This window comes from Telmatherina bonti (genome assembly GCF_933228915.1).
Source record: "Telmatherina bonti genome assembly, chromosome: 24".
Lineage (NCBI taxonomy): Eukaryota > Metazoa > Chordata > Actinopteri > Atheriniformes > Telmatherinidae > Telmatherina > Telmatherina bonti.
The window spans coordinates 19,435,253-19,455,080 of record NC_136633.1 but is presented as its reverse complement, the minus strand read 5'-3'; the positions used below and the strand labels follow the sequence as shown (position 1 = coordinate 19,455,080).

General features: G+C 38.2%; 1 protein-coding gene across 1 annotated transcript; it reads left to right on the top strand.

Annotated features, from left to right (window-relative positions):
• Positions 1-10,051: 10,051 nt before the first annotated feature.
• Positions 10,052-12,516, top strand: LOC306774129 (sodium/myo-inositol cotransporter-like; the record flags this gene model as incomplete). The annotated part of the gene is made up of 4 exons (XM_079264112.1): positions 10,052-10,691; positions 10,791-10,986; positions 11,076-11,203; positions 11,297-12,516. 4 exons carry the CDS (start codon positions 10,052-10,054, stop codon positions 12,514-12,516), a joined length of 2,184 nt encoding a protein of 727 aa, XP_079120238.1.
• Between the last annotated feature and the right edge of the window lie 7,312 nt (positions 12,517-19,828).

Sequence of the window (19,828 nt, the reverse complement as noted above, 5' to 3'; positions counted from 1 at the left end):
TATATATATATATACAAGAAGAGAAAATAATACAGCTATAATTGTTAGGAATATTTATATTACAGAAACATGTTAACATCACATTTTATAATTTTTGTATAAAAAAAAAAATAACACTATAAATGTCTATAGAAGCAAAACATTGTATGTGAAAAACATTTAACACTGTGCAGGGATGGAAATCCCAAATCCACTTAAAAAGAATCATGTAAGAGAACTAAAACACCCAGCATATCAGAACATAGTGCAATCAAGCATGTATGTCATGGTATATCATGGTTTGGACATATTAGGTGGCATGTAGTGCAAAAAGGCTTACAATTACAATTACAGCAGTGGACTCCAAAAGAAACGAGTCAGGATTTGTTGATTAACTAAATCCCAAGCACAAGAGCGGAATGCAAGAAGAGAACTTGTCACAAGACAGTTCTGCCAGCAAACATGGCCATGGCCATTTAAATTCCAAAGTTTATGTAATTTTGCCACTTCCAAGTTATCATGCAACCTTGGATTATAGTTGTTTTTTCTGATGATGTTTTGGTTGTTTATGAAGAATGTAAAAAAAAGATGCAAAAACCCTCAAGCACAAGTTTATATCATATTATAAGTGATTAATACATAATGATGGTGATGTTAATTATCCTTTTTTTTTTCAATACTAAATATAATATATAGGCATCCTAGACAATTGTGAAGTGCTTTTATTACTGTGTTCTGGCACTTTATTGAACAGATGAGTACGGAGTTTCTCCACAGAGATTAATAAAGTATAATTCATGAAGACTTTACCAGTATTGAAACCAGCTCTCAGTTTAATCCCTTAACATTTTGCAAGTGTAATAATAAAACTATTGCATGATGCTGCAATATGCTTCCCGAAATGTAACATGTTGCTAAGAGAGGGATTAACATTAATACAAGACTAGATCATTACAGTAATTAAAGCTGAAGCACAAAACCTAAGAGTTTTTCATACAAGGTCATAGCCCTCAGGTCTATAGGTCAATAAAGCAATGCACACAGAAATTGCTGACAACAAGATCTGAAATCAACTTTCCAGGCCATGTTCTCTCTGAAAAATGATTTACACTCAGAAAAAAAGCAGCTACAAGATGCACAAGCGACACACACACAATGTAAAGCGTCATTTTGCACCACTGTAACTGTAGGCGCTGGTGCTTTTTCAAATTCAATCACATTTTTCATTAACCCCAGGGGAAATCATCCCCCTTACACACACATACACACCCACACACACACACACACTCCTTGACGATGATAAACATGTTGGAAGTGATTTTTTTCTTCTGCCTTTCATTCCCTCTGCCATCTGCTGTCTCCAGCAACTCCACGAGCTGTTTGTGTTAGAAGAATATCACTCTCCTCCACTTCCTCCTCCTCTTCCTCCTTGTTCCCCTATCAGCTGAAGAGAAAATCTCTTCTTACCCCCTTCAGAGTTCTCAATACATTAATATTTCACCCGGACCCACCACTAACCTCTAATCATTTTATCTTCGTCTGTATAGAAACAAAAACACACTCCTGCAAAATAAACCACACAGCTGTTGATGCGAAGCAAAACAGAACCATCTTTAGCTGTTTGTGTTAATCATCAGAGTGAGGTGGGGGGGGTCACAAGAGATCCTGCCGGAATGCTGAAGGGTGCAACTGTCTGTGAAAGGTCTTGATTTTCTTCTGCAGGGAAACTAAGTCGTGTGTATTTGATTGACAGATTGCCTTCAGTGAATTTCCAATCAGTATTTTACCACAAAAAAAGGTCCATTAGTGTTTTTTAGTAAAGAAAAGAGGCTCTTAGTTCTCCTCTTAGTTCTTTTTAAGAGGCGTTTAAGTCTGAACTGAATATGGAGAACAGACAAATGATATTATGCTCTAGCTGGGGTATCATTTTTAATCCACACCATGACCAAAGTAAACCAAAGTTATGGCTCCTACTGTAGAATTGTTATGTTATAAGGCAATGAATAAACCAAAATGGATAATTATACCAAGTGGTGCAGTTTAATGAGCTTGAGAGTGGCACCATCTATTGATGAAAAATTATAAACAGCACTTATTTCTAAAGAGGAAAAATCTTCATCCTGTTATGCTTTCATCCTTTGAAAACAAAACAATGACTTTTTGTCATTATTTTAAATATATAAAAGTATATATTTATATATAAAAATAAATATATAAATTAAATTAAATTATATTATATTATATCATATTATATTATATTATATTATATTATATTATATTATATCATATAATATTATATTATATTATATTATATTATATTATATTATTATTTTTTAAAAAATTTTTAAAAAAAGATAAAAATTGCTTCTCTGAGTATTTCTGCATTTAAATCATTGTAAAGCATTGGCAGACTAAAAGAAAAAAGATGAGCTCAGACAGACCTTCACACACAAGCTCCTTCCCCGCCTTCTTCACCCGCTAAGACTCTGAGGACGTAGAGATGGCAGACCAACATGTATGTGTAGTATCAGGTTGAAATAGTAAAATAAAAGCTAATCATGTTAGCTTTCATCATTTACATATTTATTTAAAGGTTTATGTACAGATTGTGCATTGATGACCATAATGATGTCTCCAGCATTAACAAACTGCTATTTTCCATCTGTTGTCTGTCAACTATTAAAGAGTCAGAGAATCCTGAAAGAAAAATACAAAATACAAAGTAAAATGTTTAGATTAGCCCTAAACCTACAAACATATGTCTTGCAAAAAGCACTTAACACTGGCTCAGTCTTTTCTAAGCATCAGTTAAATTAAACTAATTTACGATTATCATTTGCTGCTGCCTTTTTTCTAACACTGTAACTTTAATTTCTTTCATCAGATCTTATTTTATTTTTCTGTTTTACTTCTCCTTTTTTGTTCTTTTTAATGTACTTTTAAAGCTTTTTCTGTACCCTGCTGTAACGCTTTTGAATTGACTTGTACATGAAATGTGCCGTACAAATAAGCCTTTCCTTGCCTGGAAGAGCATAATCTTTCCGTTTTGAAAGGAATCCTTTACTCTTGGACTGTCTAAGACTAAATTGCTATTACATTTTTTGTAGCTGACTGTTCATCGAATTGCTTGTGATGACTCCTGCGGACAACATAAAAGTATTACTTATACGTGCAACCAGGCAGACAACACAGCAAAATGTCAAATGCAGCTGAGATTCTGCTCATCTTTCTCACACTTTAGTTACATCTATTTCTAGTCCAATATTAAGATCATTGAAATTAGGTATTATTAATAAACGCATTGTTTTTCACCAATATTGTGAGCTTTCCTTCCTGGTGAACGGCAACATATGCCCAGTAAACAGGAAAGCTGAGGTTCTTACAGTTGTTCAGAAGTAAATGTGTACAATGTGTTGAATTAGAAGGTACGATAACTGCTTTGAACCTGGATTTTATTGGCTCAAAGGTTATTTCCATCCATGCTCTTATATTTTATTGCTTTCTCTGACTCAGTCTCTGGATCTGGGTAGCCTGGCGTTATTTTTATGTTTTTGTTCTTTTGCATGGCATTTTTTAACTTTTAAACTCATTTTAAAATCTTGCAAAGTGCAAATGTCCAAGAATTCCTTATTTCCCCACATATAGTTGCCTTAGCGAGGCCTTTCACATCACCCACACTGTGCAGGAATGTCTCGCAGGCAAAGAATCTACGGCAGTGCAGACTGATTGCAGAGTGGTCGAAACTTGGCGACTGTGTGTCTCCCTACTGAAATGCGGCTGCAGGAATCTGCAAAGGTGGACTGAGTGAGTCTCTTTGTTGTTGACATGGCTTTACCAGCCAACCAGACACTAAATAAGAATGGAGAGGGTTTTTTTTTCTTTACAAGCCAGTCAGGAACAGAGCAAGCACAGCTCTTCATGGATTGTAAGTGGGAAGTGTACTAAGGCCATTTTTCTTTTAGCTAAACCATTATTTTCAGTAAATCCTTTGACACACAGCTAAATTAATATCAATTTTGTAAAATTGTCATTAATTGACATCCATCAAATCTTATTTTTTCTGTTACAAATTTTCTTCTGTGTTTGCGTTTCTCCATTTTATTTCTAAATAATTAACTCCTTAACCCATCCCCCTGGTCTTATGCTACATCTCCTTTTCCCTCTTTGAGTTGTATGCATGAATTCTGCTAAAGTCAAAACATTCCTGAATGAGAATATACATGTTATCATCCTTTTAAAGTGAAGTGGAAAAACAGTAATTGGCCCTGTGGCATTCAGTGACGACAGTGCTGAAGTTTGTAGTAAATTAGCACCATCTAGTGGCTGAGAGTGGTAGCAGCAATCTTCCGACTAACAATAACTTAGAAATACACATCGATTATTCACATGTTTCGAATTGATTTTAGTTATGTTTATCTAATTGAGTTCACATTAAGTAAAAAAAATAAAATTTGGAGCCATTTGTTGAAACAAAAACAAAACAAAAAAAAACTTTAATGAGTGGTAAACAAGTTCAAAGGGGAAATCAACAGGTGGAGCACAGATGAATTCCTTCCAGAGAAATATCCATTCAATCATTCACAAGACAAAACTTTATACCTATACTGTTTGTCAGAAAATTAACCAAAATGTTCTAAAGTTCTAAAAAGGCAGGGCAGCCCTGATTCCCTAATTATTAAAAAGCATGAAAAAATTGTAAATCTTATACCAACACAACCAAATTGCCTTTCAACTGTATAACTTAGATATTCCTGAGTAACAGAATTTGAATTGATCAAATGAAGCTCTCCAGGTGACTTTCCTCCAGTGCACTAACTTTAAGTTGACTTTTTGTAAAAAGTGCAAAATCATGGTGTGTGTGCAGAAAGCATGCTTATATAAATTAAAACTTACACATGCAGAGGTGCAGATCAGCACCTGGTCAGGCAGTGTCCACGTTCTTGCAACTCACACATTTTGTGGGTTTATAAGTAACAGTGTGTGTAGACGTGTTTAATCCTTATGCATTAGTGTGTGAGCTCATGTACAGATAGACAATGCATGTCTATCTGTGGAGAAGATGCATTGTGGGATTGCCCGACTTGGAACATAGACATTTTTAAGTGTTTTGTAACTAAATAACAGGGTCTTTGGTTTATTGATAAAGTCCTCAAAGCAGCAGAGTGAAACAAAAACAAGATGATTAGTGCAATATATTACTGGTAAAGCACATCATGAGTCATCACGACAACAGTGGGATGTTAACACATGTGCAAGACAAACCGATGACTTAAAGACTTTCATTAGAAAATAATAAAAACTCATTAATTCTAATTTCATATATATATATATATATATATATATATATATATAAATTATAAAGTAGTGCTGAATAGGCACAGTTAATACCATTAATGATACTAATATTATATTATATTATACATGTTATAGTGTCTAACAATAATGATCACTCTGGGTTTGTGCACCAAATTTGGTGTTATTTTATTGGTTTCCTCATAAAAATGTTCAAATCAATTCAGGTCAGCAAATCTTTTGGGATTTCTATCTGATGAGACTATCACCATCAGTCTGAATGCGTAAAATCAATACCCTTCATGTTAACCTCAGGATTATCTTAAGAAACTTGAGTAGTACCTTGCTCCATAAATTTATGACAGTAACTTATTTTTCCTTTTTTTTCCACAGATTTTCCGGAATAAGTGCAGTTGTACATGTTGTTCTGTCTTTCCTGTCCTCTCTACCCCAACCAGTCGAGGCAGATGGCTGCCCTCCCTGAGCTGGGTACTGCCGGAGGTTTTCTACCTGTTAAAAGGGAGGTTTTTCCTTCCCACTGTCGCCGCGTGCATGCTTAGGATGGGGGATTGGATCAAAGTCATGATTCAATGCCATCAGTTGGCTTCTATTATAGGCTATGTATGAATTGGCTTGAATTGATGTGTATGTAAAGTGCCTTGTGACAACATTGTTGTGAAGTGACGCTATACAAATAAAGCTGAATTGAAATAAGGAACCATGCAAATAACTCAAACATCACTCAAGAGTGAAACTGTGTATTTATGACGGTTATTACACATATAAATTCTTGGGTTTTGACGTGTCATGCAGTCCTGGCTTTTTTTTAACACTCTGGGTGAAAAACCGCTTTAAGGGGGTAGGGACCTCTCTTTTTTTAATCATTAAAAAGTTTGAATATAAACAGCTAGTCCAGTAGGACTTAAGTAAAATAAAAGCAATGGCCTATTTTTCGTCACACACTGCTTTTATCAGAGCTAAACGATTAAATGAATTGATAACAAGACGTAGCTATCAGCAAGAGGCTCATAGAACATTAATTTACATGACGCTGTGGCATCTGCATCTCTGAATGCTAATACTCAGAGATTACATGACGTCATTGGGCAAACCTTTATCTTTTACCCTTTTCCCTTCTTCTTCTTTGCATCTTTTCCTGAACTGGGCACCTGATGACCATTTTTACTTTTTTTTTTTTTTTTATGCTTAAGCGCCTCACTCAGCTAATGAGAACAAGCGTGAATATCAGGATGAAGGAAACTTTTTCTTCTTCGTTATAAACTGAAATTTGTTTTCGATCTAACTCGTAGACAATTCTCATGTATCAACATCAAAGTTGAACTAAATACATCAAACTTTCCATGGAAATAAATGTGTCAAAGTGAGTGTGGTTTCACTTTATACTCCTACCAGCTGACATGAAAGCCCTCCAACATGTTGACCCTCATTATGACGTTTTCCCTCCACCTGATGACGACGGTGCGTTTGTGGGCGGAGCCTCCGGCTTCCATTAGTATGAAGCTGAAAGTCTCCGCAGTTTGAGGCTCAAACCAGCGCGGGTTAGTGAACCTTCTGTCTCAGTAAATGTCTGGACACAACTCAGAAGATAACATCTGGTAAGTAAACAGCCTGAACCACGTTTTTTCCTTCACATATTTTCTTATTATAAATCGTTTTCCAAACAAATGTGGGTCATATTTTGCCTATTGTTCCCATTTTGATATATCATCTTAACATAACGACCATTTCATAAGACAGAAATAAAGTAACAGATTATGTCACTCAATAATATTTAATTTTATGCTAATCACGTGTTTGCTTAGACTAAAAAACAAACAATAAAGAAGTCATTACAGCAGTATACTATGACATGAAACAGAAGTCATGTTCCCATTGTATTATTTGGTCTTAAGTCATAAGAATTGAAGCACATATGTTTATTAAAATTAATTGAAAAATTAATTACAATCTAACTTTGTGTTAAACTTTGAAATGCTGCAAAATAATTAGATCAATCATTAAATAAAGTAGAGAAAAGCACAGCAGCTATACATTTGTGTTATCAATGGAAAAAAACAAACATATAGTTAGATTATATAAATCGCATTGTAATTTTCAATAAGGACAAATGGCCACTCTTCTGAGATTTGACCACAAGAGGAGTTTTAAGCATCCTTCATTGCAGTGGGTTCCTGAAGTGGATGCAGACAACGCCGGTAATTACATAACTTCAGGTTCAACACTTGTCCCAGAAAGTTTCCTAAAACCAGCAAACACAGAGACAGACAACAGACAAAACCAAAAGTTCCGGAGATGAAACTGGTCGTAACTAAACCTGTCCAGTCAACTCAACAAGTCTCTTTGCTGGGGAATAATAATCTAAACTCCTGTTCATTAAACGGTCCACATGGATTAAAAGTAGATTTACATCACTTTGGTGTCACCAGCTTTTAATGGGAGTAAAATTTAATTATAGAACTGGGTTAAGTCATGTAACTTGGAGAGACATTGTTCTTCCAAGACTTTTAACCTCATTTTACTAGCATGACCACTGTGCTCAGCTGGAAATGCTGGGACACAAACACCAGCTCTTCTGCAGGATCTTTATACTGGCTTTTTTTTTTTTTTTTTTGCTACCTAAAAATGCATGTAGGTTTTTTTCTAGAAAGTAGTAATAGTTGTAATAGTAGTAGTAGTTCCAATCTGCCAGTAGCAGTGCAAGAAGACCTGAGTCACCCAGTATCTCCCAGACTTTCCAGTGAAAGCAGCATCTGCCCACATCGCAACATTTTCTGTCTTTTCAGTGACACCCCTTCCCTTTATGATAATTTCTATGAAAGATACAGTTTACAAACTTGTCCAACATCCTCCCAATCTGCTGAAGATACTTTTAAAGAGATATTTTTCTATGCTCAAAGTCCCTACGACAGTAAACTGACTTTGATAAAGTCCAAATCTACTCTCATTAGCTCTAACCGAGCTTTTATCTGATGTCAAAACAGCTCGGTTTCTCTTAAAGCAGGAAGTGGTAACTGGGTCAATTCCTTTAAACTCACCATGATCTGCTGGTTGAATGTGAACCCATTTAACTCCTGGTAATGTTGTAGACCTTAAAAGAAAGAGATTAATGTAAATATTTCTGTGGTATTTTAAGAGTAGGTGTTATTTAAGTTCAATTACTGAATCTGATTATTAAGATAATATAAATATGCACACAGAGAGCTACACAAACTGCCACCAATGTAACTCAGCAGTCTATGAGTCTGTGAGTACAAGAGTTTAGTTTTCTTTCCAATTTTATATGTTGCCACATAAACCAGTGAGCTGCAAATGTAGAATAATTTGTTTGGAGTGCCGTCATTCTTTGTGAGCTGTGGGTCATGCATTGGCTGATTGCTGTTTCTTTAGTGGGTTTTTTAGTTTGCTGCATTAGCAGTAAACATCAGTGCTGCATATCCACTTGTAAAACAGGAGTTACCTGTTGCAACAGGTATAGTCAGTGTCCACTATCTGCTGTGCCATACCAGCACAGCCATTCTTTACCACAACTCATCACCAAAAATCAAACAATAAAATAAGCATCTAAATGCACCAGTATGATATATAACTTGTCCAAGAAATGCATCTATGACCCTGTCCTAATAATCACACTACCACCCTGGAATGCATGTTTGTGTTAAAGGGTTTGAGTGTTTAGTGTGTCCCAGTTCTCCAGAGTGGATGTTAGCCCCGCCCCCTTTGCACCCACAGTCCACACTTCAGCGAAGTCCACATTCATGCAGACTTTGCTGAAGCATATTACCCAGAATTTATTGCTTCATGTGGCATTTTGAACCAAAAAGTAAAAAAACAGGTGATGTTTGGCAAAAAAAAGTGTCTTTTCAAGTACATCCAGGCAGTCAGTAGCACACAGCATTAAACTTACAATTTGAACGAACTCCGGCACTGCGACGAGAGTCTGGCGTATGAGCGTCTTTTTGTGCTTCTGCTATTTTCTTCTCAAAATGGTTGTTTGTTGCAGTTTAATTATCATATTCAGCAGCAAAAAAGCATTCACAAATGTTGAGAAAATGACGTAACGGTGCAAGTAACCACCACTGTCCCAATTCTGCTGTTTTCTCATGCTTGTAACCTGCGCCCTCGAACCCTTACGGTGCACACTTCCGAGAGGACCATAGGATGTAGTGTGGGTACTGGGACAGGGCATAAGTAGCAGACTGACATGTAGCGTGTTGCTGCATTATTAGTGGAACTGGATGCATATCCACCATCCTCACTAGCTGCATTGATCAATGAGAATGGATGCAGAAGCTGGGAAATTGCCTGCAGGTATTTTCACTGGTTACATTTTCTGCTTCATAATATTAATTTTGTATGTATGTGTGTCCTGCAGGATCCAGAAATACGGATTTTCCTTTGAGGTTCCCTTGGTCAGAACCCAACAGCAGTGTTTCTTCGGTCTCGGAGCTGCTGAACCACAGCATTGAATCCCAAACCTGAGGTTAACGACAACTGATCAGGAGCTCCAAGGCCTCTTGAAGAGTTTTCTTTCAGAATCAGATGCTCAGTGGACATTTAAGCCCTCTTCGTTACTTAAGATGACTGCCTAGAACATTTTGCAATGGAACAGATTGGCGAGTTATCATTTAGATTGAAAGAGAATTCTTTAAAACTTGTTTAATGGAAAGTGTGTATAATTAGGTTTTAATTATATTGTAAAAACCTGACCTATTACCTTAAAGAGCTCTGCCTTGTTAAACAGCTTCAAAAGTGCTTAAACATGGCCACCAATGCCAAAATGGAAGCAGCAGACATTATTGTTGTAATTATCTATTTCATCCTTGTGTTAGCAATTGGCTTCCTGGCAATGCGGAAAGCCAATCGTAGCACGGTAAGTGGCTACTTCCTGGCTGGTCGCTCCATGAACTGGGCAGCTGTAGGAGCGTCTCTCTTTGTCAGCAACATAGGAAGTGAACATTTCATCGGATTGGCTGGATCAGGCGCTGCTAGCGGGTTCAGCGTGGCTGCATGGGAGTTTAATGCGATACTACTGCTCCAGTTGTTAGGCTGGGTGTTTATTCCTGTGTACATCCAGTGTGGAGTTTACACAATGCCGGAGTATCTATCGAAACGATACGGAGGGCGGCGGCTGAAGGTCTATTTTGCTGCGTTATCTCTTGTGCTTTACATCTTCACTAAGTTGTCCGTGGACCTCTACTCTGGGGCCCTGTTCATCCAGGAGTCATTAGGGTGGAACCTTTATCTATCTGTTATCTTCCTCATTGCGATGACGGCTTTGCTGACCATAACTGGAGGTTTGGTTGCTGTCATCTATACTGACACAATTCAGGCATTCCTCATGATTACTGGAGCACTCTGTCTCACTGGCATAAGCCTTTTCAAAGTTGGAGGATTGGAAGGTTGTTATTTCTGTATTTCTTCTTTGTGCATTGATTTGTTTATTTAATCCATGTAATTAATTGATATACCCTAAACCTTGTCTTTCCATTTCTTTCAAGGGTTGAGAACCAGATACATGGAGGCGACTCCGAACATCACTGCTATCTCATTGGCCTATCCCAATCTAACGTTTTCTGAATCATGTCATCACCATGTCAACCCAAAGCCAGATGCTTTAAAGATCCTGAGAGGCTCAACAGATCCAGACCTGCCTTGGCCTGGTTTTTTATTGGGTCAGACTCCAGCATCAATTTGGTATAGTTGTTATTTTCCCCCTAAATCATAATGTAAACAGGCTTTTCTTTTTTGTACTACACACAACTCCTCCTTATTGTGCATTCCAGGTACTGGTGTGCAGATCAAGTGATTGTACAGCGAGTCCTGGCAGCAAAGGACATTTCTCATGCCAAAGGGTCTACGATCATGGCGGGGTTCCTCAAAATCCTTCCTATGTTCATCATTGTTATCCCAGGTAGAAACACTGACTTCCTTGCTGTATGACAACCAGCTAAAATCCAGTCTGCTAATCTCTAATTGTCTGATTTGTGTATCATCATGATTTTAGGGATGATTTCTAGGATCTTCTTTGCGGATGAGCTGGCATGTATCGGTCCAGAGCACTGCATGGAAGTCTGTGGTTCTGCAGCCGGCTGCAGCAACATGGCGTACCCACGCCTCGTCATGTCAGTGATGCCTGTGGGTCTCCGTGGGTTGATGATGGCCGTTATGATTGCTGCTCTAATGAGTGACTTGGACTCCATTTTCAACTCTGCAAGCACCATATTCACATTGGATATTTACAAGATGCTAAAAAAGCAGGTGTCGTCCAAAGAGCTGGTGATAGTTGGCCGGCTGTTTGTTGTAGTCATGGTGATCATAAGCATTGCCTGGGTGCCAGTCATTATTGAAATGCAGGGAGGCCAGATGTTCTATTACATCCAAGAAGTATCAGATTATCTGACTCCGCCTGTAGCGGCTCTTTTCTTGCTCGGTGTCTTGTGGCATCGTTGTAATGAGACAGGTGCTTTTTGGGGCGGAATGGTGGGATTTGCCCTTGGAACGCTTCGTTTGATTTTAGCATTTGTTTACCGAGAACCACATTGCGACCAGCCTGATGAGCGTCCATCTTTCATCAAAGATGTCCATTTCATGTATGTAGCAGCGTTCTTGTTCTGGATATCAGCTGTAGTGACTGTCGTTGTTAGCCTTTGCACTTCTCCACCAAGAAAAGAACAAATCAGGACAACTACTCTGTGGGGATTGAACAAGAGAAAGAAGGCAGAAAAGCAAGAAACAGGGAAAGGGGGAGAAGTTATGAATACTTTGAAGCTTATAAATCCTGCTTCCTCAAATGGCAGTGGTATTGGTGATACAAAGTGTCATGACCACACAAAAGAGATCAATGGTTCTCTGACAATTCAGAAAAATGCTCAGTCAAGCAAAAGCAATGGTATCACAGCCCATCCAGTCCAGAGTGGTTCCCACGAACCGATTTCTGACACCAAATTGGTTGAAGAAAAGAGAACAATGGGCAATGGGGAGGGGGATAAGGAAGGCTGTTTTGAAGGGGACGTAGTTAAGAGTAGAAGATGTATGAAAGTTTTAGAGGGAATATGTGGGCTCCAAGAGAATACTTCTGAAGCTCGGGTAATTACAGTTGAAGAAGAAGAGAGGATTGTGGACGAACTTCTTCATGAACCTCGAAGAAACAGAATCATACTAAATATCGGACTGATGGTTATTTGCGCTATTGGGCTCTTTCTTTTTGCCTATTTCTCCTTATAGGCTCAGAACAACTTCAGTAACAAAAAAAATAATGTTAACAAAAGATGTTGATTTGTTTTAGAAGTTTTTGTTACATTAAAATAAATAATTTTGTAATTGTAATTGTCATTTTGTTTGACAAATTTAACAGCACTTAATTCACTTTTTTATTTTATTTTATTTTATTTATTTTTTTTTTTTTTTTGTCTTGTCCAGCATTTAAGCAAGCAGACTGATGTTCTGGATGCTGTGTTCTGCTGAGCAAATTTATTTTGCCAAGGGGAACTTTTGTAGATGTAATGATCCCCTTGTATTTCTTGATTCTTATTTTATTTTTCAATTTGTTTTGGATAATAGCTTGTATTACAGAGTTTATGCTGCTGGACCCGACCGGAAAGGACAGGAAAGGGGCAGAAAGAGAACAGAAAAGAGAACATAAAAAAACAAAAAAAAAAACAAAAGAAAGAGATCAATGCATACATGTATATGCACATACATACCCACCTACATATATATGTATATACACTCGCACATACATTATATATATACATATATACATACATACATACATATACACATACATACACATGCATACACACACATGTACACATACATGCATACATAAAGATAGATATACATACATACATACACACACATATATATATATATATATATATACATATATACACATATACATACTCACATACATACACATACATATACACATACACACACATACATATACATAAACATACATACACATACACTCACACATATGCATACATATATACATATCCATACACATACATACATGCACATACACATACACATAAGTACACACACATACCCACCCACACACATAAATATATACACCCACACAAGCCAACTCTAGATTCGTGGAGAACAAAACCGTTGACAATCATGAGGACCAGAAACTAGCAAGTTAAGTCAAAAAGACAGAAAGAGAGCTACCTGCTGTTAGTGAATAAACTTGCTGGATGACTCAGTGACTGTGACACATGCAGAACATTCATGCAGAACATTTAGAGTGGAACGTGTTCAGAGAAGAGTGATCATGCCAGTGTGACCCCGCCCACCTAGGGCTAGAGGCAGGCCAGGAGAACCCAGAGACCCGGGTAACCGACAGTCACCCCCAGGCACAGACCCCAACCACCCCACTCCGGAGCCAGCCATGCATCCGCCCAGGAAGTGGCGAAGGAGGTCCCCAACCAGAGTCCCCCGCAGTCAGGGGGAACAGGCCCCAGCAGGCCCAGGCCGGCAAGGGCCGATCCCACCGGGCACCGGCCACCTAGGGCAGAAGGAGCGCAGGCCCCAGGGCCCCAAGAGCCCGTGAGCAGCCCCCCGCCCCCGCAGGCAGAGGGCACAGCCCACACCGACGGAGGACCAGGATCCCCAGACCGCCACCTAGCGGCAGCCAGGTCGCACCCCAGTGCACCAGCTGCGCCCCCGGGTACAGGACACCACCCCCCCACCACCAAACCACACACACATATACATGCATACCCCCCCCCCCCCCCCCCAACACGCACTCCCCTCACACATATACATGCATACCCCCCCCCAAACACGCACTCCCCTCTCAACCCCCATCCACACATCCCTCTGCAATCCATGCACATCATCCATCACATATACAACCCCACCCCACCTCTACTCACTCACCCATACCAAGTCACACGAACCCCAATTGCCCCCGCCCCCACACACGCTCACCCCCCCCACACACACGCTCACACCCCACCACCCCATCCCTCTACTTCTACCCAACCACACATGCCCCACCAAACACCCCTCCACCACCCATAGCCCCCCTCCAAACTTCACCCTCACTCACACATCCCATTCCGCATATACACCCCCCCCCTACACACACACACACACACGCACACACACACACACATACCCTCACTCCTCCAACACAGGCACACCCCAATCACTTTTTTATTTTTAAGCCATATTATAAATAAATTGACTTGACTTAGAAATTTTGATTGTATTTTGAGGATTTTATTTTTTTGTCCAAATTTCTTTATTGAATTTTTCGCAGGGAATGTCATAGCATATGACAGTTTAACATTGCTTATAGTATCTGCATAAGAATGAAATATAACCAAGAGCGAACGGAAAAGGAAAAACCCTGATTAAGTCCCACTATCCCTCCCAAAAACCCTTGTCAGATGCAATCACAGTCGTTAAGATTATTGCCCAAAAGTATAACAATGAAATAAAGCAAAAAAGCAAGTAGTGATAACAAACATATGAATAGACAAAATAGTAAATAGTAATAAACATAAATAAATAGTAAATAAAATAACCATTAAAAAAAAAATTAAATAATATACAAAAGAAAGGGGGAGGGGGGGGCAGCTAGGTGTTCTCTCTCCCTATTTCTATTTGATCGGCTAAGTGTCGTCAAGAGTAATGCTCAGGCTGTTATTAATGTAGGTCAACAGTGGGTCCCACGTTTTATGGAATGCTGTCAGAGATCCCTTCTGTGAGAACCTTAACTGTTCCAAATTTAGACAATGTAAAATTTCCCGTATCCAGCTGTTATGTGTTGGTGGGGAGGTGTGCTTCCATTTAAGGAGTATGGCACGTTTGGCTCGCAGGGTGGTAAAGGCCACAACATGCTGTGTGGAGATCGGCTGATTTTTAGGAAAAGGGAAGCCAAAGAGAGCAGACAGGGAATTTAGTTCCAAATTTGTGTTGAGGGCCTGATTGAGAGTTTGAAATATATTCGACCAAAAACTAGTCAAGCTCGGGCACGACCAGAACATGTGAACGTGGTGTGCTGGGGATTGTTTACAACGGTTGCAGGCATCACTGTGATTTGGGTAAATTTTTGCCAATTTGACATTGGTGAAATGAGCTCTATGTACCACCTTCCACTGTAGTAAGCAGTGCCCGGCACAAATCGATGATGGGTGGATCCTTTTTAAAATGTCTCTCCACTGGTCCTCGGGGATGTCTATCCCCAGCTCATTTTCCCACACCTTTTTAGACAGTATAGTAGGGTCTGGGTTCAAAAGTGAAATCTTGTTATAAATGACAGATATCAGTCGCTTTTTTTGCCAGTGGAGAAAAAGTACTTGGTCTATTTCAGCTTCAGGGGGACAGTTTGGGAAATGTAGAAACTGTTTTTGGATAAAGTGTCTCACTTGGAGATACCGAAAAAAGTGGCTCTTGGGTAGGTTGGCCTTATCTGACATGGATGTAAAAGACAAAAAGACACCATCCTCATACAGGTCCTTAAGTGTTTTGAAGCCTCTTTCAGACCATGTGCGAAATGCAGCATCGGTGCAGAAGGGAAGAAATGCATAATTATTCAAAATTGGAGCAAGAATCGAGGCCCTATGAAAACCATGTTGTTTTCTAAACTGGATCCAGATTTTAATTGTATTGGTGACTATTGGGTTAGGTGAGACATTACAGGAGCATTTATTTGGGAGCTGTGAACAGACGATAGAATGCAGAGAACAAGATGAGGATGCGATCTCAGTGTGGGCCCAAGGTGGACAATTATCTGTGCCATCACCATGGAGTCAGTATATAAGCTTGTAAATGTTGCAGGCCCAGAAATAGTGAGGGGGATTTTATTTTTAATATAATGTATTACATTTATCATTATTTTCACATTCAAATGGCACAAAGATATGTTCAGTAGACTGTTTATGCTGCATACAGCTGACTATTGAACTAGTATGAGTGGGAATGTTGGGGAAAATATTGTAATGTATATTGTAATGTGCGAAATTAAAATATATGTTTAACCCTTTTTTCAGTCTTTAATGCATTATTTAAGATAATAGTTTTTGGTGTTTAATGGGGAATAATGGCCCAGACTAAAGAACATTTTTTGAAAGTATTTATAAAATATTTTTGGAAATTTATACAGTCAACTAAATTAGAAAAAAATCTTTTTTTTCCACTGTGATGTGAAAGTTTTCTAAGGATATTCAAATATATTGTGTCACCCACAAACAAGATCCCTGTTGTTGAGTTATTTCAGACTATTTTGCACTGTAAAACTATAAATCTGAAACTATAATGACTGATTTTATGTCTTATTTATTCAAACAAACACTGCAATCAAAAATTGGTAAAATATTTATTTTCTAATTCACGTTTCTTTGGGAGAGTAGTTAGTGTGCAAGTTTACTGAGACAACAAACGTGTTTTTAAGATGCCACAGTGTTATTAGATTGTTCAATTTCCACAGAGCAAAGTCTTTCGTGCATTTAAAAGCCTTTATCTGTATCTGTGCATGATGGTTGTTGTCTGTTAGCAGTGTGAAGTGTGACTTGACATTTTTGTCAGCTGATGTCCTTGGCAGAGAATAGAAAAATAAAACAAACAATGAGGTTTGTGAGAGCCAGTATTTTGGCAGAGGGAATGTCAGTGGCATGCAGATATGTGGTTTAAACACAGCGAGCTTAACACTTCCATTCTTCCTGCCATGACCCAAACATCCCATCTTTCGTCCAATACCTGAAATAAATTAACAGCTTTTGGGTGGATGACTTTCATACGTTCATTAAAAACAGGAAAAAACTTTGAAAGCAAAAGTTTCCCCTGGAGTATTACAGTTCATATTGCCACAGATCACCCCTCTTTATTGTGGCGTTTGCATCAGTTTTGAGTTTAACTTGAGTGATAAAAGTTGATTCAAACAGTCATTCTCCCCTAAGAATATACTTTAATAGTGGAGACCACTCCAAATAATCTGATAAAAGCTACTACAACTAACTAGCAAGCTGCCACACCGTCAGGATTATACTGACAACAACCATAGCTATAATGGAAAGTTACAAGCTGGAAATGGAAAGTTACTTCTTACCCTCATTTTGCCACACAAGCTTTAAAAATAGCTTGACAGGTGAAGTGTTTTATGTTTCAGAAACCTCCTTTTCTGTCTGCACTTCAGTTTTTCCTCTTTCAAAGAAAATGCTAGTATAGATTAAATAAATTATAATTAAAGAAGACAGAAACTTGCAAACTAAACACACAGGCTGATCCATTTGAGCCAGTTTTTGAAGACATAAAAAGATTGTAATTTACAGATTGCATAAATTATAAACTGAAATAGTATTTAACTTGTATTTATTTACTTTCATAGCAATACAGCTGATTTGAGAAACATGACTGTGGTTGCACCATGAAACCAGTACAGTGAATCTCTTCAGCTGAAATCACTGACTTCTATCACCTGCAATACTCTGACTCAAAGTTTAAAAAATGGACTTCGAATGTGCCTATGATGTGCTTAGATATGAAGTATTAGCACATTGTGGCTAAAAGACAGGAGGATGTGGGTCCAATGTGCAACAAAAGCAGAGACAGGACAGAGACCAGCATCAAAAAGTTCTTCAACTTGGCCAGGTCAGAAGATTTCAAAGTGAGTTTACATTTGTATTTTGCTTTACCCTCTTGTGATCGGATCATGCAAATTTAATATACTCAGCACATATGTTTAAAGGGATTACAATACCAGAAGCAAACACAAAAATCTAGTACTGTTGTGGACAAAGATGCTGAGATTGGAATAACTGCAACAGTTTTAGCTTTAATAGAAGCTTTTTCTGTCTATGTTAATATTTGAAATAGGAGCCATCAGCTTATAACTTCACATAACACCAGTATTTCATGAAGTTTGGTTTTGCCAGTGAGGCTTGTAATGTTTCCGAAGCCAACGGTCAACCTGTACATATAAACAAAAGTGGTATGACATGCAGGATTGAGGTGACCTCCATAAATATGAACAAGCTTCACAACATTGCATTATATTCAATGAATACATATCCTGTGTGTGTGTGTGTATAACTGTATATATGCAAGTCTAAAATTGTCAGATTTATTGGGACTGAATGAAAACCACAAAAAAATAAAACAGGTGGAGTCCACATTTGGCATTTAAAACCATCAGCTTGATGAGAAGTCATATTGCATTGAATTTAGTTTAATACTTTCCCAGAACAGCAAGTGAACTGGACACAAAAGGACTATACAAATGTTTATAGGACAACATTACACAGAAGAGTCAGAGGAAGTACACATCATTTAAAAAACCCAACAGCAAAACTTCCCCTAGAGTTCAACTTGCCCAGCCTTGGTTTTATGGCTTTCCATAACACTAAATGTTTTTGATCCTTCCTGACTTGTAAGTGACAATGAGAAAAAGAAATTAATATAATTTAAAGGTACAGTTTTTAGAATGATTAGTTTATGTTCATGAAGCTTTATATATATATATATATATATATATATATATATATATATATATATATATATATATATATATATATATATATTCTCACCAGCAGCACAAAGTTTGTATTTTTATTAGGTAATAAGTATAACAGTGTACAGCTTAATAAATACAGCACTGACATATTTGCTCCATGTGCTTTTTGTAACCTGTCCTTGTTAAAGCTGGGGAAGGTAATGTTGGCGAGCCAGCAAGATGTGAAAGTAGCGCCATGTCTTGGCTCCTCCCGCTCTGGTTTTGCTACTTGCGTGATGCAAGGCTTTTTTCTTACCTCCGCCAAGGAGATCATGTTTTTACCGGCTTTTATCTGTTTGTGTTCAAGATAACTCAAAAAACTATGGACGGATTTTGATTAAATATGGAGGAGTTGTTGTAAATGTGAAAAGGAGGAACAAATTTAATTTTAGTGGTGATCTGGATCACCGTTTGGATCCAGGAATTTTTTAAAGGCCATGGCGGAGGTTTGCGCTTTCCGAGTGCTTTTCTAGTTTACAGCTTTTTCCACCAACAGTTTTCACTTTCTCGGCTGTTTAGCAGGAGGAGGCAAATAAACCGAGCCGGGTTGGAGAAATGCTTTTTGCATTTTCTCAGCCATGGTTGCCTTCCGAGTTTCTTTTTCACTACTTTGCATTTTCATCTCAACACGCTATTTAATATGCAGGGTGTGTCTATCAGGTGAGCGCTGCGGGAGGGCAAGGAAGGGGAGCCGGGAGAAGAAGCTTACAAAATATAAGAAATGAACAGCTTCAATTTGGCCTGAATGTTTTGATTGGTCAGAGTTTTTACAGATATACTGTAAACTGAGGGGTCTAACTATATTTCTGATTATTCACGATGACAAAATGTACAGACTACGAACAGGATGAGGAACCACTTCACCCAGGGTAAAAAAAAAAAAAGATGTCTCTGAGCAAGATTACCTAGCCCAGCTTTAAGCTGTGCTTTCTGTTGCCATGAATGATCACATCAATCATTAAGTTGAATTGTACTAGTTTACATGGCAAAAATTGAATAAAACTAGCATAATGTTACATACATACATTTGCA